General features: G+C 36.5%; 4 protein-coding genes across 5 annotated transcripts in view; 2 read left to right on the top strand and 2 right to left on the bottom strand.

Annotated features, from left to right (window-relative positions):
- mlxip (MLX interacting protein) overlaps nucleotides 1-1,720 on the bottom strand; it is a 38,955-nt gene extending 37,235 nt beyond the window's left edge. Inside the window, 1 exon segment of the mRNA XM_073861054.1 lies at nucleotides 1,198-1,720. Coding sequence (XP_073717155.1) covers nucleotides 1,198-1,505 — 308 coding nt within the window. The 5' untranslated portion in view covers nucleotides 1,506-1,720.
- A 116-nt stretch (nucleotides 1,721-1,836) lies between these two features.
- On the bottom strand, nucleotides 1,837-8,103 carry unga (uracil DNA glycosylase a). 2 transcript variants are annotated; one of them, XM_055200868.2, is made up of 7 exons: nucleotides 7,929-8,103; nucleotides 7,214-7,408; nucleotides 6,324-6,419; nucleotides 5,572-5,669; nucleotides 5,374-5,462; nucleotides 2,506-2,684; nucleotides 1,837-2,276 (listed from the first exon to the last, which is right to left on the bottom strand). In XM_055200868.2, exons 1-7 carry the CDS (start codon nucleotides 8,007-8,009, stop codon nucleotides 2,136-2,138), a joined length of 879 nt encoding a protein of 292 aa, XP_055056843.2. In that variant the 5' UTR covers nucleotides 8,010-8,103; the 3' UTR covers nucleotides 1,837-2,135. The 2 variants fall into 2 exon arrangements, with proteins under 2 accessions (XP_055056843.2, XP_055056845.2); XM_055200870.2 differs by lacking the exon at nucleotides 7,929-8,103 and having other exon boundaries at nucleotides 7,214-7,702.
- Nucleotides 8,104-10,519: 2,416 nt separating this feature from the next.
- Nucleotides 10,520-12,816, top strand: sebox (SEBOX homeobox). The gene is made up of 3 exons (XM_055200866.2): nucleotides 10,520-11,022; nucleotides 11,228-11,421; nucleotides 11,791-12,816. Exons 1-3 carry the CDS (start codon nucleotides 10,923-10,925, stop codon nucleotides 12,427-12,429), a joined length of 933 nt encoding a protein of 310 aa, XP_055056841.2. The 5' UTR covers nucleotides 10,520-10,922; the 3' UTR covers nucleotides 12,430-12,816.
- An 837-nt stretch (nucleotides 12,817-13,653) lies between these two features.
- Nucleotides 13,654-25,329, top strand: LOC129441104 (polymerase delta-interacting protein 2). The gene is made up of 11 exons (XM_055200865.2): nucleotides 13,654-13,865; nucleotides 17,785-17,866; nucleotides 18,077-18,174; nucleotides 18,250-18,349; nucleotides 20,763-20,838; nucleotides 20,916-21,023; nucleotides 21,106-21,242; nucleotides 22,682-22,708; nucleotides 23,321-23,446; nucleotides 23,803-23,882; nucleotides 24,090-25,329. The coding sequence occupies exons 1-11, from the start codon at nucleotides 13,681-13,683 to the stop codon at nucleotides 24,217-24,219; spliced, it is 1,149 nt and encodes a 382-aa protein (XP_055056840.1). The 5' UTR covers nucleotides 13,654-13,680; the 3' UTR covers nucleotides 24,220-25,329.

The raw sequence follows: 25,329 nt of genomic DNA, 5'->3' as shown, positions 1-25,329 counted from the left end.
CCCTTGCAGAATCTGTAAAAACATACAATTTGCAGTTCAAAATGTACAAAATGTGTTGCCTTCATGAACATCAGTGAATGTTTGTGTCTTTTGTAATTGAGACAATTTTGTAATTGGTTGTGCATGATGCTTTTGATTATCCTCAGTGTAAAAAAAGGTGATATGCTGGAAAGGCAAAAATTGTGAAGAACCTGGAGGATTTTTTGAGGACCAGTGGACAGTTTATATGCGCAGATGAGATTAATCACGTAACATTACACAGCATTATGAATCAAGGATGAGTTTAAACTATATTTAAACTATACTAGCATACTATAATAAACCAGCAAAACTTTCAGGTGGGAATGTAGATTTAGTTAATGTTTCATATTGTGAAACATAACAAATATGTTACGTGCATAGTCAGGCCATAACACATATTGCTGATTTTGCAACACTGTATGCAACATCGTGACCTCAGCAGCTAAACCGGGAAGAGAAACCTAAAAGTGTTCCTGTACCTCAACTGATAGGGCATTGGGTTAGTAAAGCAAAAGTCATGGGTTTGCACCACAGGAAACACACACACACACACACACGTAAATAAACAGATGTATAAATGACAAGTCTTCTTGGATTAAAAGCACCTGCCAAATGCATTAATGTAAATACTCAACCTATATTCAAACCCAATGTTTTCTCACTTTATTTATATTTTGTGCATTAATTTGTCACACTTACAAAACTAAGGCTTTGACATTTCAGAGCTTTATTGCTAAAGTTGAAACAAAAATCTGCACTTATAACTCGTGACACACACAGGCTATATGCGATATATAAATGCTACAACTAAGTTACATTTGTTGAGACTGAAAATGGCGTCAATATTAAGATTTAATAAACCCATTAACTTAACGGTTAACTTAATAAGTTCGCCACAGAACAAAGAAGTAACTGTGGGTACTTAATCATGTTATTAAACAACGGCATAAAGTATAAATCACGTGTCTTGAATAACATCACAAAAGTTTAAGTTGTTAATTTACTAGCATGTTTTCACGTCTGGTGCGAGTGACTGAGAAGATGCTAATCGCGCTCCCGTTGTTAGCTAGCAACTAGCTAAGCGTGACGTTTTGTTTGATGGTGGAGTTGTATTTGCCTCAAAACTTGGCTAAAACAATATCTAAATAAACTTATTTTGTGTGTTAAGCCGCTCACCTGTACGCAAGGGTCATACACTCGAAAAGTTTCGTCAGAGAAGCGTCGATGGACAGATGCGACGTGCTCGTCTTTCCGAAGTGATACGTCTGACATGTTTGTTTATTGACGGTATCGAAATCGTAGCCCTTCTTCGGTGGATGATCGGTATGAGGAGAAGACACCATAAAATGACCGCTGTGGATGATCTGCGACTCGCGGCCGTCCGGTTTCCTTAACACGACGATCGATTCTTCGGCATCGGAGTCGTCGTCCTGCTTGATCAACATCGCGGCGTGGCGGTACTGGCGAATCTCTCGTGTAGCCATGGCCAAAAGTCAGACTGTATGTGAAATGGCGATTATCGTTAGTCCGTATTATTGAGGCAAGTTATATTATTTTAGTCATTATTTCAGCTTCTTCCCAGAGTTAGCATTGATGCTATAGCGTGAAACTTGTTTAGGTTCTCTGTGAACTCGTGGTAACCCGGATTCGGGGGCTATTGGTTGCTTCGTGCGCACACCCACTTTACTCAACGCCTCGAAGAAACACTATACGGCCAACAACTGTGCAAGTCAGTCAAAAATATAATACCTTTTCTTGATATTAAAACCGAAAGAGTCCGTTGTACTTGAAGTGAAATTAAAAGTGCCTACAGCATTCTGTGAAAAAATAGTTTATTGTACAAACACAAATAGCTTCACGGTGGTACGTTTAAAATTGAACCATCAGGAACAAACCTTTTGATAAAATACACTGTGGCCTTATGACATGAAACATACAATAATATAAAATCTGAACAGTTGTCAAAGAAACACAAAGTGCAATGATAAAGGAAATAGTGTGAAGTATTTACCTACGCAGCTATATAAACAAGTATATAGTGTTTAGAGAAGAACACATTTAACAGCAAACAAACAGGGCCAACAACATTTCATCAGATCCTAAACGGGAAACAATCAGAGCGCTTTCCAGTCTATGGGCTCTTTTCCAGACTTGCTTAACAGTTCGTTGGTTTTTGAGAAATGTTTGCATCCGAAGAAGCCGCGGTGAGCGGACAGTGGTGAAGGGTGGACTGCTTGCAGAACATGATGTCGCTTCTGTAAATTAACATTGAGAGAAAAATTTATATTTATGCATTTGGAAGATGCTTCTATTTAAAGTGACAGTGCATTTAAACTATAGTTTTATTGGTATGTGTTCACTGGGTTTAATCCCTTAACACAATAATAGTCTACCAACTGAGCCACAGGAACATCTTGTAACAATTTTGCAATTATTTTTCACATGCTTAAGCTTGTTCAGAGTTGCAGTATTTGTCAAACATACCTTATTAATGACGGCACCCTTCTTCTGAGCATATGCGCCCCAGAGAATAAAAACAAGACCCTCCATATTAGTATTGAGCCACTGTACAACGGCATCTGTGAAAATCTCCCATCCTTTGTCTTTGTGTGAGTTAGCCTGGTGGGCACGCACCGTTAGCACAGCATTCAGCAACAGCACTCCTACAAAATACATTCATGATTACAAGAATATAACACACAACATGAATTGAAAAAAACTAAAAGAACCACAATAACAGTCTCACGGTGCTAAGTGCAATAGTTTATAACAATAACAATAGTAGTGTAATTTATAGCATTGATGGGATAGTTCAGCCAAAAAAAAAAAAAAAAAAGGAAATTACCCCACGATTTACTCACCCTCAAGCCATCCTGGAAGTATATGATCATCTTTTTTCAGACAAACACAGTCAGAGTTGTATTGGAGAGTGTCCAGGCTGTTCGGTAATACCAGTGTAATGGTAGTAAATGGTGCATCTGATTTGAAGCCCCCAAAAGTTCATCCATCCTTCACAGAAGTAATACAAGGCTCCAGTGGCTTAAAGGGGACATTTCACAAGATTTTTAAGATGTAAAAAAAATCTTTTTGGTGTCCCCAGAATGCGTATGTTAAGTTTTAGCTCAAAATATCATAATTTATTATAACATGTTAAAGTTGCCACTTTGTAGGTACGAGCAAAAATGTACAGTTTTCTTTTAAATGCAAATGAAATAATCTCTGCACTTAATGGCAGTGCCATTGTTGGATAGTGCAAATTAAGAGGTGGTATTATTCCCTTCTGACATCACAGGGGGAGCCAAATTTCAATTACCTATTTTTTCACATGCTTGCAGAGAATGGTTTACCAAAACAAAGTTACTGGGTTGTTATTTTTTAAATTTTCTAGGTTGATAGAAGCACTGGGGACCCAAATATAGCACTTAAACATGGAAAAAGACAAATTTCCGTGATATGTCCCATTTAAATCTTTCCCCGCCATTGACGAGATATCTCGTCAATCAAGAGAAAACGCTTCCCCGCCAATGACGAGTATTTCCGTCTTTCCGCAATACCGCAACTTTTTAAACCCGGAAGTATTGCCCTATTGCTGCTGCATGTCCGTGTCTGTTTTAAAGATCGCTCTGAATGGGATCTCTATGAAAAGTCCGTCACAAAAATTGAATTATCTCTGCTTTTTGCTCAAAATGTGGTGTTTTTGCAGAAACCTACCCATATTCAAAAGCTGATTACAAAAGAACTACTCAAGGTAGGATGAAACGTTTTTTTTTGTTTGAAAGCAGAGGGTCTGTTCTTTCATTTGGTATATTGTATGTTTATATATTTGAAGAAGAACATTTTCTGGAAGGCATTGAAGTTTTGTGAAAATCATGAAAAACGCTGCCGCTGGCTGGCAACTTTTTTTAAAAACGCTGGCGGTGAAAGAGTTAATAAAGGCCTTCGGTAGGCTATCGATGTGATTTTGTAAGCAAAATATCTATATTTAAAGGTCCCATTCTTCTTGTGTTTTTGAAGCTTTAATTGTGTTTACAGTGCGGAACATAACACGTGTTCATGTTTCACGTGTAAAAAACATGGTATTTTTCCACACAATTTACTCATCTCTATACTGCTGTTTTCACGGTCCTAAAAACGGGGTGATGTCTTCCTTGTTCAATGAAGTCCCTCCTTCAAAATACGTAACGAATTCTGATTTTGTAGCACGTTTAGTGTGTTGTGATTCGATAGCAGCTTAGCTTGCCGTTAGCTTAGCTGGCGACTGATGTATTCATGTAGGCGAAGTTTAGTCAAAAACTCCCAATATTGATGTCATTCAACTGGGACATAGAGGGCTGTAGTCCAAACCGGCCGTTTGTTGTAGGCTTTGAAAGTGGAATTCTGTTAAAGAAAATATATTGCCTCTCAGTGAACTTTGAGCTTTTTAATTTTGCAGGTATAATTTATGCTCTAACAGCAACATTACAGTTTGAAAAACGGGACCTTTAAAACTTTACAATCTAAAATAACTAGCTTCCGGTAATGACCAACACGCATTTACGAGAGTGGGCAATCCCAGCGTATGATGTAGGACGTAGCATACGAGACGTAGCGGCGTATTGTAGGGCTGTGCAAAAAAAAATCGCCTGTGATTCTCATGCGCGTATGTTCAGAAAAAGTTGGTTCTGTGATTACAAGTAAATCGCCATCAGCTGCTTGAGCCGCATCTACTTCACAGAACCGCAGTTCTGTGCAAAATCGCATAGATTATCAGAGTTGATTTTCCTCGATTATGAACACGATTTTGCCTAGCTTTTCTGTGAACTACGGCTCTGTGTAGTAAATGCAGCTCAATTTGAAAGCAGCTGATGGCGTTTTACTACTAATCTACTAGGAACCGGGTTTACTGATGAAACACGCATGAGAATCGCAGACGATTATTTGCACAGCCCTAGCGTATTGACGAACGCGAAAGCACAGAGAGCAAAACAAAACACTAGTATGAAATAGAAAGCTAAAACAATGTCACTACATCTCATACGCTTTGTCCTACGCTGGAAATGCACTCTTGTGAACGGTAAAGTTTTACGTATTGATTTTTTGTTACAAAATTGCATTGATTGCCATCAGAAGGCCTTTATTAACCCCATGAAGCTGTGTGGATTATTTCTGTGAAGGATGGATCAGAAGCACCATTTATTACCATTATAAAGCTTGGAACAGCCAGGGCATTTTCTAATATAACTCTGATTGTGTTTGTCTGAAAAAGATAACCATACACATCGAGGATGGCTTAAAGGTGAGTAAATCATGGGGTAATTTACATTTTTGGATGAACTTTCCCTTTAATAAATCAAAAACACATTGGAAGTTGACCTTGCTTTGCCCATCCCGTAAGATTTCCATGGTCAGGATGCTGAAAGCCTTCTACGTCCGATGCCAGTTCTTTGTACATGTTTATCAAGCTGTGAAGGAGCAAAAGTGGTTTAATCATAATTTATTGAAATTGCTAATCAAGCCTTCAAATTCAAACATGCTTGTGATAGTGTTTAAACAGAAAGATGCTTGTAATACCTTGGTGGAGGTGGCACAGGTCTCTGAACGCTGAAACACAGCCCATGAGCCTGGTTAGGTCCATGATAAGGATCCTGGCCGAGTATAACAACCTTTATCTGCCATCACAAAAGAAATGATCAGTCCCAAACACCACTCTCATCTTGTTATTGTCTCCTATATCGATCGCCATTTATTCATAATAATTTAAAAGCAATTTTTAACACAAAATTGCTCACTGCCCATGGCTGCAGGAGGCGCAAGGATATTAGGCAGTGCCCGAAAATAGTCCCCTGCTATTACTAATTACTATTTTAAAGGACTATTTTTGGCTGCTTCATAATATCATTGCTCTCCTGCAGCCATTTTACACCAGCAAAGTCATCGATTATTACGCCAGAATGAGAGTATAGTTCCGAGCCATATCTGCCGAGAAAATCGCAACTTTTAATTTTCTGTCGGTCTTAGTACACGTTGTAACTACAGAAGAGTCAAGTTTTCAATAGGAAAAATATTGAAACTCTTTGGTCATTTTTGAGCGCGATGCTAATGGTCTATTCAGATTTAATGGATTATGCTAAGCTAAGCTAAAAGTGGTAGCGCCAGACCCGGAGATCGGCTGAATGGATTCCAAAATGGTAAAAATAAATGTTTACCTTTAAGGGAGCTGGAAAATTTGTATATTTTCAAAACAAGTGGTGTGTCCCTTTATTTGTAAGATTTGATATTTTAAGCATCATGTGTGAATGCAACTTTCTACATGCAAAACTCACATCTTTTATATCACACATTTGTGTCCAGGTAAAAACTTGATGTGTAGGTGGATAGACGGTGTGCTTTTTCCTCTCCTCTTCAACAAAAGACATTAACTGCAAAAGAGAAATATGATTTTGTTACTGTTCTTGCATTATAATCCTATATACACACATGCATAGTGTTTGTAGATCCTAATATACACCGATCAGCCATAACATAACATCATGATTGAAAGAAGTTGATGTGTTAGACTTAGAACGAAAAATGGGCAAGCGTAAGGATCTAAGCGAGTTTGACAAGGGCCACATTGTAATAGGTAGATATCTGGGAAAGAGCATCTCCAAAACTGCAGCTCTTGTGGGATGTTCCTGGTCTGCAGTGGGTAGTACCTATCAAAAGTGGTCTAAGGAAGGAAAAGACAGGGTCTGCAATTGTCTGAAATTGCTGAAAAAGTGAATGCTGGTTCTGGTAAAAAAAAATCCGTGCTTCAACGGGTCAGGGTTGTTTTGGTGGCAAAAGGGGGACCTACACAATATTAGGCAGGTGGTCATAATGTTATAGCTGATCGGTGTGTGTGTGTGTGTGTGTGTATATAGTATATACACACAATAGATTCTATTTTTATCTAATAGTTACTAATAATCCCTACTGCCATGACCAGTCTAAGATGGTTGGCTGGTTTTAGATGATCTCTTAGCTGGTTTAAGTGGCAAAAGATGGTTTTAGCTGGTTATCCCATCCTAGACAAGCTGGTGGGTCAGTTGGTCTTTTAGTCTGACTAGTTAAGAACAGCTAAAATGGTCCAAAAGCCCTCTAAAACTAGTCTGCTTCACCAGATAAAACCAGGCTGGGACACAACTGTGACAACTAGCCCACCAGACACACATCACATGTTAAAGTGTCTTACTGATTTAAAATAAGGTTTTCCGAATTCTCCATTCAGTGCTTTTGTCCAGCTCTCTCCGACACCCTCCGGCACGTGCTGGTGTGCAGCAAGCTTCAACAGAGCCGCTTTCTTGTTTGCGGAGATCCGCTCCAGCTGCTCTGGACTCAGTGATGGTGAAGGTATAACACCGCTGCTCTCCTTCTTCTGCTTTTTCACCTGAGAGTGAGACGATATTGTAGTGTATTTGGTTGAATTATATGCTCGTTTGGCAAAACGGCCTGACATCGGCGCATTTAAAAGTCTAGATGCTATGTTTGAAAACATTATGTCCTGTGCAGAATTGATGAAGTTTCACTTCATTGCGAAAAACAAACATCTGAAATAACACAGTAGAGCATAAACTGTTCACAAAATGCAGCGGCATTGTTTTAAAAAAAATTGCGAAATTTTGTGCTACTACAAACCGCGTCCCAGTTTATTTTGAAACAACACGCTAACTTTTGTTTGACAAAGTGACGTAAATGTACTTCCGGGACTGACGGAATGTATTTCGCGGGAAATAGAAAACTTGATCATGTTTATGCATTAACATGATATAATACACAACTGGGTTAAACGAAAAAACATTAAGTCAACTAAGTTACAGTGGTATTAATTCATAGTTAACGCAAAATGTCAGATGTTTGTTGCTGTCACCCGCGCTGATGTAGTGTAATGTACTTCAATGTTTACTCACGTCATCTCTTGCATCCTCGTCCAGATTTCTTTTCTTGGACTTTGGCGAGAAAAACGACGTAATGCTTTTCTGTCCGATCATTTCTGCTAACAAAACTTGTGATAACACAACACAAAGCTCCGGAGAACTAGATGTGCGCGTGTTAAAAAAGCAACTCCCGCCAGACACCGGTGACGTTGAATGGAGATGACTATTTAGCATAGGGGGCGGTGGCAAGTTAAAATCCGATTGTGCCTTTATAATGTTATAATATAACTTGGAACTATGGTTTATTTTGTATACCATTTACATGTTCATAGCCCATTCATATTTTGTTTTCTTTAGCATATTGTAATTATTATATGATAATACGTTGATTTCTAAGTAAAGGGGCGGAGACCCGGTCAACCCCCGAATGGTCAGAGAGTGCCAACATGGGTGTCAGTTATGTTTCTTCTTAAATATGATACAAATTTACTATGACAGACTCACAGAGATGACGCATAACCTCAAAATCATATAAATATGTAGTTCTATGATAATAATGTATTATTTTGTATATTGTACCTATGCTTTACAAGGAAAAAATAGCAAATAAAACTCAATAAAGGATTGTAACATGTCACAAATGTAATATACCAAATGAATTATATATATATATATATATATATATATATATATATATATATATATATATATATATATATAGTAGCTGCTGGCACTACTAAACAATATTAAAAGAGGGATTTGTTTTTTACTTTAGTGGTATTTAGTACTGACCCATATACATTTTAAAATTATTTTATTGAAATCTTAAACACATAAATATGTTCAACAGTAATTATATTTGTGTAAAGTCACATAATCTATTTTCAAATTCTGCTTTCACCTTTATTTACAATAGTAAAAAATTGTAATTCATTTGTATTTATTGTCCAACCAAAAATATATTTTGTAAAATATAAAGCTAACTCCAAATAAAAAGTTCAGTTAAAGCAGCAGGCCACTTAAAGCACAGTATTACATAAACAAACGGCAGAAAAAAGCACATAAGAGCTACACGAAAAACAGTGCAGTTATAGACGCAGACCGTCCATCACCCACAAGACCATTATGTTGACCTCATGAATCACGGCACATGTGCGCCACCGTGTGGTTATCGGTAAAACAAACGCAAGCGTCTCGAACACAAACTCTCCCAAATCCTGGTCATCAGTGTATGTTTAATAGGATTTTTAATATCTCTCAAACCCTCCATATAACCCACATCCTCTTCCACTGGCACTCAGATATTGTTTTCTGTGATGCCAGTGTTATTGTAAGAGTAAAGAAAAAAATAAAACATCTGAAAACACGAAGAAAGCACTTCTGGCATGTAACAGATTGGGCTACATTAAAATGTTTTTTATAAAATGGTGTTATAATATCATGTGGATTATTATCAGTCTAATTTTATATATTATTATGTTAATTGAATAGACAACAGGTAGCCTACGTGATTGGAAAATTATTTTAATTTATTCATTTAATCAAAATTTAATCAAAATTTTTGAATAAATGGACATGTTTTATCAGGCTAAAAATGAACGACATCATAAAAGCAAAATCAATTTCAGTGGATAGTTTAAAACACACTATATAATGTATTCATAATACATTGACAAGTTATAAAACATATAAACATTGTCAGATTTCCTTTTATGATCAAGTCTGATTGTGATTGGTCTGTAGTCCGATTTACCTGCCATGTTTCATCTCATTGTAGTAGTGATTTCCCTGTACCTGTGGGTGTTGACACTACATGAAATGGCCCTTAAAGAGCCCGGAATCCGCCACGCGTGAAATGTGTGTATTCCAGCGCAATGTCTCAGGTTTAATCATGTAAATGAATATGTTAGATTTTTAAAGATCTCTTTTCAGCTTAACTGTTGCCCTTGTTTTTTAGATGTTGTTCTGAAAGTGATGCAGCTTCATACCGACAAAAACTTAAAACCGCACAGATTACTAAAATAATCTTGGGTTTAGATTACTCTTCATTCGGTTGTACATCGCTCTTAATCCCTACAAGTAATATCATCCTTAGATAATAATATGTCACCAGATATTAGAAAAAATGTAACCGGCATATCACTTGCTATTTATTCGTGTTTACTTTATTTTAATTGTAATTCAGGTTTCAAGTTTCATTGGTCACAAACACAACCATACGACATGTCGTGAAATGCTTGCAACGACTTCGCCCAAAAGTATACGATTTTACAAGAAATTATATAGATAGCCTACGTTTAAAAATAATACTTAAAATAAAAAATAGAAAGACATCGAAATATTTAAGATCTGGTATGTTCTTTTCAATTGTATTATTCCACTTTTGTTGTATTACTTTTGTCATATAAATAAAATAGCCTATATAATAAAAAGTAATATTATACAAAAATATAAAACACTAATATATACTATATTAACATATATTTTGCATAAAATTATTTTTATATGTTATTTTATATATTGATTTGACAAAAATGCCGCAGTTTTTTTAAAGTATATAGTGTATTTATTGTATATATATATATATATATATAATATTAATATTAATATTATTTATAATATAGTATTATTTTGACATGTGACAGACAGTAACATTCACGTGAAGTGTGTTTGTGGTTATTTGCTTAATAAAGAATCTGCAGAAGAGCCATCAGACAACATCTGAATCTTTGCTTTCCTGTCCTGGATGTGAGATGGGTCCAAAGCTGTCAGACAGGAGTGGAGAGGTCACCTTATTGGGGGTAGGGGATCAAAGTAGAAAGCCTCTCTCCAATTGTCTGTCAGTGATGTTGACTGTCACCGATGACACCTTGAAGGACGATAGACGCGTCGTGGGTGTGAAATGGAGGCAGTATAAAGTCTGTGGGTTCAGCTGGACTCTGGAACATTACATCTTTGGACGTGGAGACAACGGAATCTCTCGAGATACAGCACTAAACGAGTTTATCGACGCGTAATTTAAAGGCTATGGCGTTATTTTTAGACCAATCTTTCGATTTAGTTAAAAAAATAAGCTTGGAGACAGAAAGTGATTTTATTTTTAACAAAAACATGGTCCATTTTACAGGTAAGAATATTAATATTTTGGATATATATATGTATATATATATATAATTAGGGTATTTTTGTATTTCTAGTATTTAATAATAAATATTTAATTATATATCATTAAAGATTAAATACATTTGAACTACAAATGAGGTATGCGCAAGAACGCATTCTCTTGGTTTACTGAGTTGTAAAAACACTTTGCATTTGTTTACATGTAACAGCCGACCAAACGTTGTCTTCACCTGAAGTGGAAAGAAATAACCCTCCAGACGGACAGAGGAAGAGAAAGAGGACCATCTTTAGCCGCGCGCAACTCTCCGAACTGGAGCGCGCGTTCTTGATGACCCCATATCCAGATATCACACTGCGCGAGAGTCTGGCGGCCGTCACCCTGCTTCCCGAAAGTAAAATTCAGGTAATAATAATATAAAGTCAAAAGAAATATGATTTTATTTAGTACACTCTTAAAAATAAAGTTTTTGTTGAGCAACATGGTTTATGTTGCACAAAATTTTATAAATGCTTTAAAATGATTTGAACGTCCTTTGAGAAACAGAAATTATTCATACACTGTCAGGAAAAAATTGTCAAAAAATTGTCCCAAGCTGTCACTGAGGCAGTAGGCTACCTTATATTATAAAAATGTACCTTCCCAGTAACAGCTAGGGACCATTTTTTGTAATTTTTTTCTGACTGTGTATGTTTTTGCTGCATGTGAAGAACCCAGTGTAGATTTTATTTCATTCATATAAAAAATAATTTCATTTAATTATTTCTTTTCTAGGTGTGGTTTCAAAACAGACGAGCTCGCAGTATGAAAAGTAAGAAACTGTCTAGACCAGTCAGGAGTCCATCGACAGGAGTGAGCTCTTTGTCTTCATTTCCACATGTACCTGTAACGTCCAACCCTGGTTTTACCCCAGAGCAATGTTCAACCACTTCAATACACAGAGACAGACCTGAAAGATATCCAACAGCGAACAGAAGCCCTAACTACCATCAGTCTAGCTTTAGACAAGCGCTCAGTCCCTGGTCTCAGAATCTTCCACATCCTCCACCCATTTCTCCAGACCTGCCTGGAGTCCTGCCCTGGGGTGACAGACACCCCCATTCATCTGGATCTTCATCTTTCCCATCAGACAGGCCACCTCAGCACTCATTCCAAAATCAGTCAGACTGCCTCTGGCAGGTGAACTGCTTTACATCCCACCCTGAAGGTTTTTCTGGGCATCAATTCAAATCCTATTGTAGTTCAGATCAGTCCGTTCACACCACTGTGGACGTTCCTGCACATCCAATTGGTTTAGATGTAGCTTTACATGGACAGAGTCAGGGTCTGATTCACTATCCTCAGACTTCACTAGGAGACATATCTGAACTTATCTATAGTTCAGCTGTAGTCACCAACCTGGAAGACTGTTAACACATAGTGGATAATATTGTAGTAGTACTTTATAAAAAAATTTTTATTGTGTTATTGCAGTATGGAGTGTGCATTTTTGCTATTTTGATAAGTGTTAATGTAGAATTTTGGATTGGCCAGCAACTTTGTCACCATTCTGATATAACACATGATACAAAAATATATAAACATAAACCTTAAACAGTGAACGTGAACCTTTCTCTGTGTATATTGGTTCTCTCTGCACCTTGTAAATATGATGTAAATAATGTTAAACATAGTCATTTTGTGTATTATTTTATTAAGATTATAATGTTGTGAATTGATTGATTAGTGTAGGTCTAGCTACATTTGTTGTTTATCTATTTATTTATACCTTTTACATATTAAAAGTATCCATTTCTTTAACATTTTCATGTTGTTACTCTTAGATCTGCACTCTGATTTCTTCATAAACATCTTTTTTGTTTGCAAAACAACATTTTATGAAATAACTGTAAATAAACATTATAGTAATGTTCATAGTATAAAAATTAATTTATCGTAACATAAAAATGAATGTGGGATATGAAAGTATGAAAACCATAAACAACCTTGTGAATATTTACAATATATTTCCATCTTCAAAACAAAGGAATTCACAATAAACTAGCTGTAAACAATAATAAAAAAATAAACCCTCATGTTATATCAGATTACGTGGCTTAGATTACATTTGGATTGGAAGATCTGAACACAATATATTACTATCAAAGTGATTATGGGGCAAACAGAGAGAAGACTGTAAACCTCCCGGGTTTCCTATAACCTACCGGACACTGATCTCTATGTATCATAATCATCTCCAGTGCAAAATAATCTTCAAATAAAATATAATAAATTCCCATAATCCTGGTGTTTAAATCTACAGTCTTACTCGGTCATGTTTTGGGTGTCAGCTTGTATGTGTGTGGTCCAGATGCAACTACATCCTTTAATCCAGAGGAAGATATTGAAGGGATATGTGCTTATTTTGTTAGGAGATATAATAACAATCGTGGACAGGTTGACCATTACACAATGTTAGGTGACTCCTTTACATGATGTTTCTCTGGCCACATCAAAACAAGGCTGGAAACATTACATTAAAGTGAAATTCATGCAAACGTATAGTAAGTAGCCTATGCATGGTTTGCTGTATAGCAAAAAGTCATTAAAGCACAAGATGGCACTATAGTCAAACTTTTACCTGCAATGCCTTAACATGCGCACTGGCCGCTCTTCCAAATAAAAATGGCAGCGTGTGTCCTTAGACAGGGACTATTTTGCACCGTTGGTAAATACAGTAAAAAGCATGGTATACGGATAGCAAATGTGGATTTTAACAGTAGACATCAAGCTAACAGAGGACGTGCTCAGTGCTTAAGTTGTTGTTGTGTATTCAATGCAGTACAGCAGAAGCGCTTCATGTCCTCTCGGTAAGTTCATCTCGTCCGTTTTTAACCTATTAAAAGTCCTTAAGTAGCGTCAAAGCAAAGCAAACAAGCTATTATTTATTTTGCATAAGCATGCTACGTGCACGAACAATTCGCTGTTTTGACACAATCCTTTAAATGAACGAAACAAACTTTCTTAAATCTCTCCACTTGGACAGTGCAGCGCTCGGCGAACTTTATGTGCGCATGCGCAGATAAGGTACGTGCGTTCTTTGAACGCAGATGTCCATGCAAATGTCCTTTACTGAAAGAGTCTGTGTCCCAGGATAGTATCGTCTCAAATTGAACCTTAGCTGTTTGAAACCATAATTTAATCTCTGTGAAATGTGCAAGAGGGTCACTTAGTCTTCTTTTCCACATTCTAGAATAAAAGCTTTAAAAAAAAACTATAAAATAACTAAACTTTAGAAACTATGTTGTATAAAACAAATAAGCCACAATTTCCCTCGATTTTCTGAATTGCATCTTGCTTTTCTAAACTGTTTTAAATAATTTAACATATTTCAGCTTTTTTAATTATTTGGTCCAAGACTTACACAAGAGTGACTTTATTTAAATGTCAATTTTTGCTTCGTAATAAAACAATTAATTATGCTGGCACACAGTATTTTCAGAACAGATGTAAAACATTCAGACACATGCTCTTTTAGTATTTCTATAGCATTTCTGTAGTGTTAGCAGCACAAACATCATTGAATCGATTCTCAGGGATAAACATATTGATAAAATGTGCCATGTATAAAAATGACCTGCCAGATGGGTGCATGTAATTGTAAAAATCTAAAGGTTTTCAATTTAATGTGAACATTTTAGTCTAGTGATAAAAACTATTGAAAGGTTTGGTTGTCGATATTGATTTAAAGTGCACCTATTATGCCCATTTTTATAAGACGTAATTTAAGTCTCAGGTGTGCACAGAATGTGTCTGTGAAGTTTTAGCCCAAAATACCCCACAGATCATTTATTATAGCATGTCCAAAATGCTCCTATTTGGGTGGGAGCAAAAACACCCTGTTTTTGTATGTGTACTTTTAAATGGAAATGAGCTACACTTAAGGGGTTGTGCATACCAAAACTTTTAAACGCAGCTGAAAACGCCTGGACAACACCGAATGCCTGCTGTTTTTTCAGCTGAGTGCCTGCTTTCTTCAGCTAAGCGCTTTGGTAGCTGTGATACTTTAGCTGTGAGCCGGTTGGTTGCTGTGGTAATATCCCGCCCCCTCCTCCACTGTGATTGGACAGCCGAGTGAGAACTGACATTGATGAGCGGAGCTTTTCTCCCAAAGTTGAATATTTTTCAACTCTTGGCGCTGAGCGCGGAATAACCGGCGAGCGCCAGTTTTCAGCGTGGAAGAAAACCACTAGCTTCTGGCTTATTTGAAAAACGTAGAGCTTCCATTGGAAACAATTGAAAACATGCACTGGCTGCGGGCGTAAATGCTTTGGTGTGCACGCCCCCTAAGAAAAAAGACAGTGAGTGCTTTTGGGTTAAAGCAACACTAAAGAGTTTTTGCTCTTTGCTCCCCCTACAGGTTAGAAGCGTAATTGTCCATTACCACTGTCGTAAATACTGCAGCATAGCTGTCTCTGATTGGATTGTATTTCTGCCTTAAAGCTAGTTTTTGTTGTTTTCACTCGAACTACAGTAACACTACCCTACTTTTGTAAACTTCTTTAGTGCGGTTTTGGCCGATAGAGAACTGCAAAGCGAATGTGAAAGTGCCGTTCACCCTGTTTCTAGTGGATGAACTACTGAAACCTTTTTGGAAACGTTATTTTAAGGTAAAAAAATTGGTTGCTTTAAGATAGATCTGTTTCACAGTTTGAGACAATAGTATTGAGATTTGGTGAACAGTGTACAATTTGGTATGGTAATGCAAGACTGCACTCTAAAAATGGCTGGGTTATTTCTGACCCATAATGTGTAAATATTGGACAGACCACATGCTGGGTTAAAAATGACCACATACTGGGCTGAAAATGACCCAATGTTGGGTTGTTGTTGTTATGCAACGAGGTATAATAACCCAGCAGTTAGGTTTAAACAACTCCGCAGGGTTCAATTTTAAATCAGCGGTGTGTTCTGTCGAATATTTACCCATTATGGGTATTAGTTAATGTGGACGGGCTTTTTCAGTATGATGTCACATTAACAAAAGAATCAAAACATGTCTAATGAGACTGCTTTGTTCAATGGGAATCAAAAAAGGAGTGGGCGGATTTTTTCATTGTAGGGTGATTGTGTTTACACACTGCCAACACACATTTATGTCCAAACACCTTGTAAAAGTGGGTTTTGCATAATAGGTGCTCTTTAATGTAGACATGATGTAATTTTAAACAGGTGCAAGTAAATTAAAGTCTTTTTTTAATTATTTATTGTTTAATTTTTGATGCATGTTTCTGTGCATTTTGTCCTGATACCAGTGGTGTTTATCCAGATAAAGTTCTATGTAATGTGTGTCTAAATAATTTGTAATAGAGGTTGACCGATATTGGATTTGGTCAAAACCAATAACTAAGGTGGGCACTATCTGCCGATAACCGATAAATTAAAGGTGCAATTTGTAAGATATTTGCAGTAAAATATCCAAAAAACAAAAAATGTTGTCCAGCTGATTACTATCAATATCTCTAATGTTTTCAACTACATATAAACCGTGAGAAAATTGCCATTCTAAACAGTGACACGGGACAGTGCAGTCTCCTTTCAATGACGTTAATATCCACATGACCCTTTGTTACCGCCTTTACTGACGTAAAAAGCACATGACAACAGTGTCGTGTACAAATGCGGAAGTATGCATTAAAGACTACAAATCCCATAATTCCATGCTGCTTCAGAGCGTCATTAATCTACGTCATTTGTTATTATTGCCGTTTTGGCGCCATCTAGTGGCGAATTCTACGTATTCCACCTTTAACCGATAGTTTTTGACCATTTACTGAATTCAAACACAACACTCATAACCAGTCTTGGGGAAAGTTACTTTTAAAAGTAATGCATTACAATTTTAAGTTACTCCCCAAAAAAGTAACTAATTGCGTTACTTAGTTACTTTTCATGGAAATTAATGCTCATGTTACTTTTGCGTTACTTTTTCTTACTTGGCTGAGGCTTGATCTCTTTCAAGCCTTGCAGGTGTTTTTTATGATCGCAAAAATGTCAAGCTCTGGCCTGCCATCTTTGTTTCTGACTCCCGCCCAGGCGCAAAGAGTGCATAATTCTATGTTAATATGTTCAGTTTAATTCAGTACATTATTTTATTTTTAAATTGAATTAATTAAACTGAAGAGTAACTCGCATTACTCAAAGTTGTGTTAAACTTTATTACCACATTAGAATACAGATTTAACAAAATAATTTAAATTTTATAAAAAAAAAAATTATGTATATGAACTATCAACAAACCTTAAAGTAAGCCAATTAAAATAATACTAAACCAAAGTAAGACACCAAAGAACAATAAAAATTTATTAAAAATATATAAACAGTATAGCATGAAATAATGTAAAAATTTACAGTATTGGCTGAAAATAGTATGAACTATTGAGTATGAGTAATATAATGCATTTTATTACAATTTCAAATAACTATCGCAGGAAAGTTTCAACCATGTCAGTATGCAAATAAGCAGTCTAAACTTTTTTACAGAGCACATTTTTAGTTTTGGTCGGGCATGCTATACCTTAAGAACCAGAAAAATCTGTTGGTCGGAATTTTTGCAGATGAATGATAGTTATTTTTAACGTTATCAGCAGCGATTAATCGGCAACCAATGGTCGACCTTTAATTTGTAATATGATTTTTAACCAAATCATGATTTTGTCTCGAAAATAACTTGATATAATCTTCCCCTGTTTCTCATGCATATATCTGTTTTCTGTATGTAAATCACAGTAACAAACCTGATGGGAAGTTTCTGGAGACCGTAGGAGTATTTGAGGCAACAAAACAGCATGGCAGTTATGAGATAGGGCAGGTAAAAACATGTCAGTTTTTTATGTTGTTATGCTGCACCAGTGTGAGAGAATTCTGGGCTAGCTGACAGAACAGTCACTTGCCCAAGCAGGCCACATTTGTTGATCATCATCATTTTTGTGGTGGGGCCAGTACAAATCTAAATAAATTTCCTTATAGTTGAGCCCTGGTACTGTATATGAACTAATAATTGTTTGTGTATATGTGTCAGTTGTTCCTACACAGTGTCTTTGGCTACAGAGGTATTGTTCTCTTCCCCTGGCATGCTCGCCTGTATGACAGAGATGTCATTCCTACGACTACAGATAGGTGAGTGTCACCTTGTCTTAACGAGGTTAAAATGTGATCATAGAAGTTTGTAATGCACATTTCTATACTTCTCAGCAAATCTGAAACCTCCGGAAATCATGCGTCTAAGGAGGTGAAAGGCCAAACCCACACGTATTATCAAGTCTTGATAGACACCAGAGACTGTCCACATATAGTGAGTACATGCACCAACAGTCACTGCTTAGAGATCGGAAATAAACCATAACCATATTTTGTTTGGTTGCGCATTTGTTAATTAAGTCTATAAGCATTCGCGAGTTTAACCAAAACAACAACGGCCTATAGAACTGTGTTTGTGCTGCTCAAGATACTGAGTTTATTAACGCCTCTCTGACAAAGTTTACGAATTTTTGAAGTCCATGGTCACTTCGTCTGTTGAAACAAAATTGATTGATGCTTTCATTGTCTTGATTGTTTGTAGCTATTTATCTCTCTGTAAAAGTATGCATATGTATGCAGGCTTGCAGTATTTCTTTACAAAGTAACATCACCATCTACTGGTCTGGCATAAGTAATACAGCAGATTTAATCGTCTGCGGATCTGCGTGAACGTGGATTTTTTTACAGCGTTGTTGTGTATATGTGCAATCATTTTTAAATAAAAAAAATCTGTTTTTACTACATCATTGACGCGTAAACATTGTATAATTCCAACGTAAAAAATGCATGAGTGTTCAAGAATTGGGCAACAATAAAATATAACGCTAACATAAAAAACAGGCGACATCTTGTAAAGACATCTTGTCTTGATGTTTTATGACCCTTTGATGTTGTCAAAACCATGGTTATTTTGTGGTTACCATGGTTTTACTACAGTAACCACGGTTAATTTTCGTAAGGGGTAACCAAGTCTGCAAAGGTATTTTCACTTATTTTAGATGATGTGTGACTGGAACTCTTCTTTTGTAGCTCCTTAATTGTATTTTTAGTGCACATATGCCTTTAAAGCTCCAGTGTGGGTTTTTAGCGGCATCTAGTGGTGATATTTTGAATTGAAACCAACCTCAATTTCGAAACGCGAAGAGAAGCTACGGTAGCTGCAACAGGACAAACGTGTCGTCGTCCGAGACAACGTAGAGACGAAATGCGTTCTGTAGAACAGTTTGTCCGTTTAGGGCTACTGTAGAAACATAGCGGCGACTTTCATGTGAGGGGACCCGGGGTGTGTAAACACCAAGATAAAAACGGCTCATTCTAAGGTCATAAAAACAATACAGTTCCTCATGCAAGGTCTTTATACACCACTAATAATACAGTTGTATACATTCACCTAAAGGATTATTAGGAACACCATACTAATACTGTGTTTGATCCCCTTTCGTCTTCAGAACTGCCTTAATTCTACGTTGCATTGATTCAACAAGGTGCTAAAAGCATTCTTTAGAAATGTTGGCCCATATTGATTGGATAGCATCGTGCAGTTGATAGATATTTGTGGGATGCACATTCAGGGCACGAAGCTCCCGTTCCACCAAATCCCAAAGATGCTCTATTGGGTTGAGATCTGGTGACTGTGGGGGGCCATTTAAGTGCAGTGAACTCATTGTCATGTACAAGAAACCAATTTGAAATGATTCGAGCTTTGTGACATGGTGCATTATCCTGCTGGAAGTAGCCATCAGAGGAGGGTACATGGTGGTCATAAAAGGATGGACATGATCAGAAACAATGCTCAGGTAGGCTGTGGCATTTAAATGATGTCCAATTGGCACTAAGGGGCCTAAAGTGTGCCAAGAAAACCTCCCCCACACCATTACACCACCAGCCTGAACAGTGGTAACAAGGCATAATGGATCCATCTTCTCATTCTGTTTACACCAAATTCTGACTCTACATCTGAATGTCTCAACAGAAATCGAGACTCATCAGACTAGGCAACATTTTCCAGTCTTCAACTGTCCAATTTTGGTGAGCTTGTGCAAATTGTAGCCTGTTTTTCCTATTTGTAGTGGAGATGAGTGGTACCCGGTGGGGTCTTCTGCTGTTGTAGCCCATCCGCCTCAAGGTTGTGCATGTTGTGGCTTCACAAATGCTTTGCTGCATACCTCGGTTGTAATGAGTGCTTATTTCAGTCAAAGTTGCTCTTCTATCAGCTTGAATCAGTCGGCCCATTCTCCTCTGAACTCTAGCATCAACAAGGCATTTTTGCCCACAGGACTGCCTCATACTGAATGTTTTTCACAGCATTCTTTGTAAACCCTAGAAATGGTTGTGCGTGAAAATCCCAGTAACTGAGCAGATTGTGAAATACTCAGACCTGCCCGCCTGGCACCAACAACCATGCCACGCTCAAAATTGCTTAAATCACCTTTCTTTCCCATTCTGACATTCAGTTTGGAGTTCAGGCGATTGTCTTGACCAGGACCACACCCCTTAATGCATTGAACCAACTGCCATGTGATTGGTTGATTAGATAATTGCATTAAAGATAAAATTGAACAGGTGTTCCTAATAATCCTTTAGGTGAGTGTATATATTATATTGCATTTCTGTCAAGATATCCTTGCACCTTTAACAAATCAGATAAGTGAGATTCTTCTTAATGTTTCATTGTGTTTTATTGGTAGTCTCAGAGGTCACAAACAGAAGCTGTCACGTTTTTGGGCAACCACGATGACAGCAGGGCCCTCTATGCTATTCCAGGTACGTCATTCTGTATGTAAGGTGTTACCTGGTTTAAATTCAAAAGTTTTATATTCTTAAATATTTCTTTTTTGTAGGTCTCGACTATGTAAGCCATGAAGACATTTTGCCATATAACTCAACAGATCAGATGCCTATTCAGCATGAACTGTTTGATAGATTTCTTTTATACAAACCATCAAAAGGTACACGCACGTCATACTGCAAAATTAATGTACTGTATTCTGCAATATACACTTTATTCTCCAGTGTTTAACCTGTTGTTAGGTCCATCATTTGTGCCGAGAGATGCTCTCCGTGCGTGGCAGGAGAAAAACCATCAATGGCTTGAATTGTCTGGTGTTCACCGTGAGACCACAGAAAACATTCGAGTCACGGTTATCCCATTTCACATGGGTATGCGGGTATGAATACATTTTAGTTGGCTTTAAAATCAAGTAAACTGTAAATTAGTGGCGACCGGTGACTTCTTTTTCAAGGGCACATGATGCGAAGCTCGCCAAAATGTATATTTAGCTCATCAAGTTTGTGGCTCGTCATGTCAAAATATGTGTTCAGTGCCTCATGTAAACCTATGTGCATCACACGTCATGTCAAAATACGTGCAGCTGCAGACGCTTCAAAGGGGTTTATGATAAAAGAGACACTCATGTTTGCCAGATACTCGCTTAATCTCATATGTAATCAGAGTTAGTATTAAATTAAATCTTGCGAGTATTTTGTGAACGTAATCGTCTCTTTTATCATAAATTCTTTCGACATGTGTGCAGCAGGCACGTATTTTGATATGACGCATGTTGCACATAGGTTCACATGACGCACTAAACAAATATGTTGACATGATGAGCCTCACACATGACACTCCGAACACATATTTTGAATGTGCGCCCCTCGGAACAGAAGTTATCAGCCGGTACTGCCGTAAATAATACAAAATTAAATTTGGACTTTTTCTGAGTAAAATGGGAACATCACACAATGAAAATAGTGGGCATGGCTTGTGTTTTACACTGTACTTTGATTAGATATAGAAAGTAGGCATTTCATTCAGAAATTGAACTGGCAGCAGAATGACAGTTTGATGGGGCGGTGTTAAAGGATGATCCGCCCACACCATCAAGCTGACATCATCAGAGATTGATCGTCACAAGATTTTGATTAAAGTTAATGAGGACACATGAATTAAAAAAGTATGACTTTAATATTTATAATAAACATTGCAATATTCCATTAAAAAAAGAATTGTCAGTTTTGATTTCATGGGGACTTTAAGTGGTGAACTATAATTGCATTACATTAAACTGTAGAGTACTTGTAATGTTTCTGTAAAAAAAGTACAAATAATTAATTTTTTAAGAGCTTTGCAGATTCCCAGAAGTCATAAAATTTTTAAATATTCACATTAAAGGTTAGAAATTGTTGGTTTCCATAATGCTATATATTATACAAAAATATGTCAAATAAATGTATTTCAGTAATAAAATAATATTTTCTTTCATGTCCTACAATGTTTTAACTTTTTAATGTCTCAAATAAATCATTTAGGTGCAGTTTCCCGAACAGGGATTAGCTTAAGCCAGGACTAGGCCTTAGTTAAATTAATACATTAAGTCATTTTTAAAAACATAATTTATAAATAAACTCTGGTGTGCATCTTGAGACACAACACATGCACTGATATATTTAAAAATATGTCCAAGCAAGTTGTTTTCGATCAAGACAACACTAACATTTAAGTTAGTCTGGGACTAGGTTTAAGCCCTGTCTGGGAAACTGCCCCTTAAAGATGGACACATTATATTTTTGATGATGTCATAAATATTTCCTCTTAATCTTTTATCAGGAGGCCCAGAATTCCCAAGTGTACTGGGTAAGAGACAACATTCACATGCTACTGATAAATCTGTATGCTATTTTTATGATAATAAAAACAGGTCAGGTGGGTCCCTGTTAAAAACACCACATTAAAATGTCATTAGGAACTATGAGCTTTTACCATTTAAACCATTACCAAATAATTTTTTGTACTGTGTATTATGCATTATTCCAGTATGATTTAATGGTCCCAACAGTACCCAACACATACCCATAGAGACCCACAGAGTCCATTATAGTTTCCATTACAACCAATAAAATTGCCATTAAAACCATTAAATCCAATTTCTGTGAAGGCTTCTTTTGTTTTTTTAGCAGGGGCGTAATAGACTTGATCCTGGAAGATGTGTTTTTAATGCGATTTATGATTGTGTAACTATATATATATTACAGTTGATATCAGGTTGAACTCTTGGTTGAAAATAGGTTGTTTTTTGTGACTGTTGCAAGCAATTTTAGAAATGCATGTTATCAAATAGATAGGACTTCTGCAAATATGGCCGCCAAATGGGTAGACTTTCCTTAAATTAAATCTTAAACATTTTCATTGATTCTTATATGAATAACTCTCACTGTCCTTTATGTTTCTCCATGCACATTTTCTCAGTGGCGTTACAGCATTCGTCTGGAGAACCTTGGAAATGAGGTGGTACAATTGAGAGAAAGACACTGGAGGATCTTCAGTCTGTCTGGTACCTTAGAGACCGTCAGAGGAAGAGGAGTCGTGGGACGGGTCAGTGACATTCAGATATTACAGCACATTACATATAAATAGCATGACCCTTCTAACTTTTAGAGATTTTAGTAGCTAATCCCTTAAGGTGTGGTCCTCCACCCAACCAACTATGAATCACAACAGTACAACTTAATCCATGAATATATTTTTCTGTAAGCACCCAGTAAGCAAACTAAACGTGACATTTTTGTAAATTTTGGTTTACACAGATGGAACATAATGTAAAATCGAGCTATATCAGACCAAGCGTCACAAAAATGTCTTGTTTTACCATGCCATCAGAGTGCATGATCAGTTTGGTAACAGTGCCACCATGTGGTATACAATTATAAACTTTTTTTTATGTGTAACAGGAGCCGGTGTTATCAAAAGAACAGGCAGCTTTTCAGTATAGCAGTCATGTCTCTTTGCAGTCTCCAAGTGGACACATGTGGTAGGTTCATAAACCTCATTATATACTTTATATTTTTCTTATATACATTTTCTGATGAATGCATTTTACATGTCTCATGATATAATACATATAAATGATGGTTTGCTCATTTTTATAGACATTTAATGATTTTTCAATGCAATGTGAAACACAAAGTCTTAAATATGTTTGAGTCAGATTTTTTATTCAGATTTTTTACGCCTGCAGGGGCTCTTACCGGCTTGAGAGGCCAGGCGGTACCTTCTTCGACGTGCGCATCCCACCCTTTTCTCTTGAGAGCAAAAAGGATGATACTCCTAACAATTTTCTGCCCGGTCCTTTTACCTCACTTTCTTAGGATCTCAGTCCTATTGAACCTGTTCATTACTGTGTTCAGCATTCAGTTTAAGTCATGTTAGTTAAAAATTTTATCTGATACTCCAATCTGAAGTATTTCAGAAGAGGAGGGGTGCTGATCTATTTTAATAACTACAAGTAGGGTTTTATAATATTTAAATATTTATTATAAATTAAGTATTAATATATTTTTACAGGGCTTGGTGTACTCTTTTTCTCTGCTCCAAAATAAGTAAATAAGAAACTTGGGAACTCATAAACGTTTATGAATGCTGCGCTTTACAGCTCTCAGTCATTGTGTTCACGCCATATACCTATGGACCCCATAGCCTATCACTTGTGTGTTTTAAGGGCCTGAAATATAATGCAACACATTGACTGACTTTGGCTCTCAGAGAGTGGTAGGCCTATTATCAAGATGATGAATGGATTTTCAAAATGTGACTTGTCGCCACCTACTGGCTGTTTTAACTTCAGTTACAAGTTAAAAGTATTTTTTACAGTAGGCCTATTTGAATATATTTATATTTTTATATGTAAAGCTTTAATCTCATGATCCACTTCAGGTTCAGTTACTGTGTCAACTGCAGTCTAAAAATGTTTGTAAACTGATTTAATTTAATTGTTTACAGTCTATGTCCCTCAAAAATGCCCATGGGAATCAGTTTAATAGGACAGATGTTGACTTTAATGACAATCTTAATTTCTGCAACTGCATGGTATCAGTAAAATATTAGTATCTCTTATATCATTACTATCAGTAAAATATCAAAATATTAGCATTTGGCAAACGAAACTTTTAGGTCTCAAAATTATTGATCAAAATAATTAATTGTTATTTAAAAGTATTTTTTTCTCTTTATGTTTAGTTGAGTGACCCTTTAAGTAAAGGCTATAATTTTGCAACCGGATGTTCTGTATTTTAATTAGATATACAGTTCATGTTTTTTTTTTTTTTGCTTAATGTTTTAATTGTTAGAAAAATTAAAATGTCACAAATCGGTTCTTTTGTGTATTTGTTATGGCAAACAATTGCAAACCCCATAGAAAGTAAAGAAAAAAATGATTTTATAAAATCTGTATAGGTCGAAATAAAGATAGATTAACGTTA

This window comes from Misgurnus anguillicaudatus, chromosome 22 (genome assembly GCF_027580225.2).
Source record: "Misgurnus anguillicaudatus chromosome 22, ASM2758022v2, whole genome shotgun sequence".
Lineage (NCBI taxonomy): Eukaryota > Metazoa > Chordata > Actinopteri > Cypriniformes > Cobitidae > Misgurnus > Misgurnus anguillicaudatus.
Note: the sequence above shows the minus strand (reverse complement) of the source record. Positions and strands in the feature narration are given on the sequence as shown.

Bases quoted from the DNA above. Each gene is read 5' to 3' on its own strand.
- unga (XM_055200870.2), bottom strand. From the start codon at position 7,516: ATGTTTTCAAACATAGCATCTAGACTTTTAAATGCGCCGATGTCAGGC. The intron at 5,463-5,571 runs GTATTACAAGCA...GCTCCTTCACAG, and splicing joins CCTGTGCCACCTCCACCAAG to CTTGATAAACATGTACAAAG. The intron at 2,277-2,505 runs GTATGTTTGACA...GTTAATTTACAG, and splicing joins AGGGTGCCGTCATTAATAAG to AAGCGACATCATGTTCTGCA.
- sebox (XM_055200866.2), top strand. From the start codon at position 10,923: ATGGCGTTATTTTTAGACCAATCTTTCGATTTAGTTAAAAAAATAAGC. The intron at 11,023-11,227 runs GTAAGAATATTA...TACATGTAACAG, and splicing joins AAACATGGTCCATTTTACAG to CCGACCAAACGTTGTCTTCA. The intron at 11,422-11,790 runs GTAATAATAATA...TTTCTTTTCTAG, and splicing joins TTCCCGAAAGTAAAATTCAG to GTGTGGTTTCAAAACAGACG.
- LOC129441104 (XM_055200865.2), top strand. From the start codon at position 13,681: ATGGCAGCGTGTGTCCTTAGACAGGGACTATTTTGCACCGTTGGTAAA. The intron at 13,866-17,784 runs GTAAGTTCATCT...TGTAAATCACAG, and splicing joins AAGCGCTTCATGTCCTCTCG to TAACAAACCTGATGGGAAGT. The intron at 23,447-23,802 runs GTCAGTGACATT...TATGTGTAACAG, and splicing joins GAAGAGGAGTCGTGGGACGG to GAGCCGGTGTTATCAAAAGA.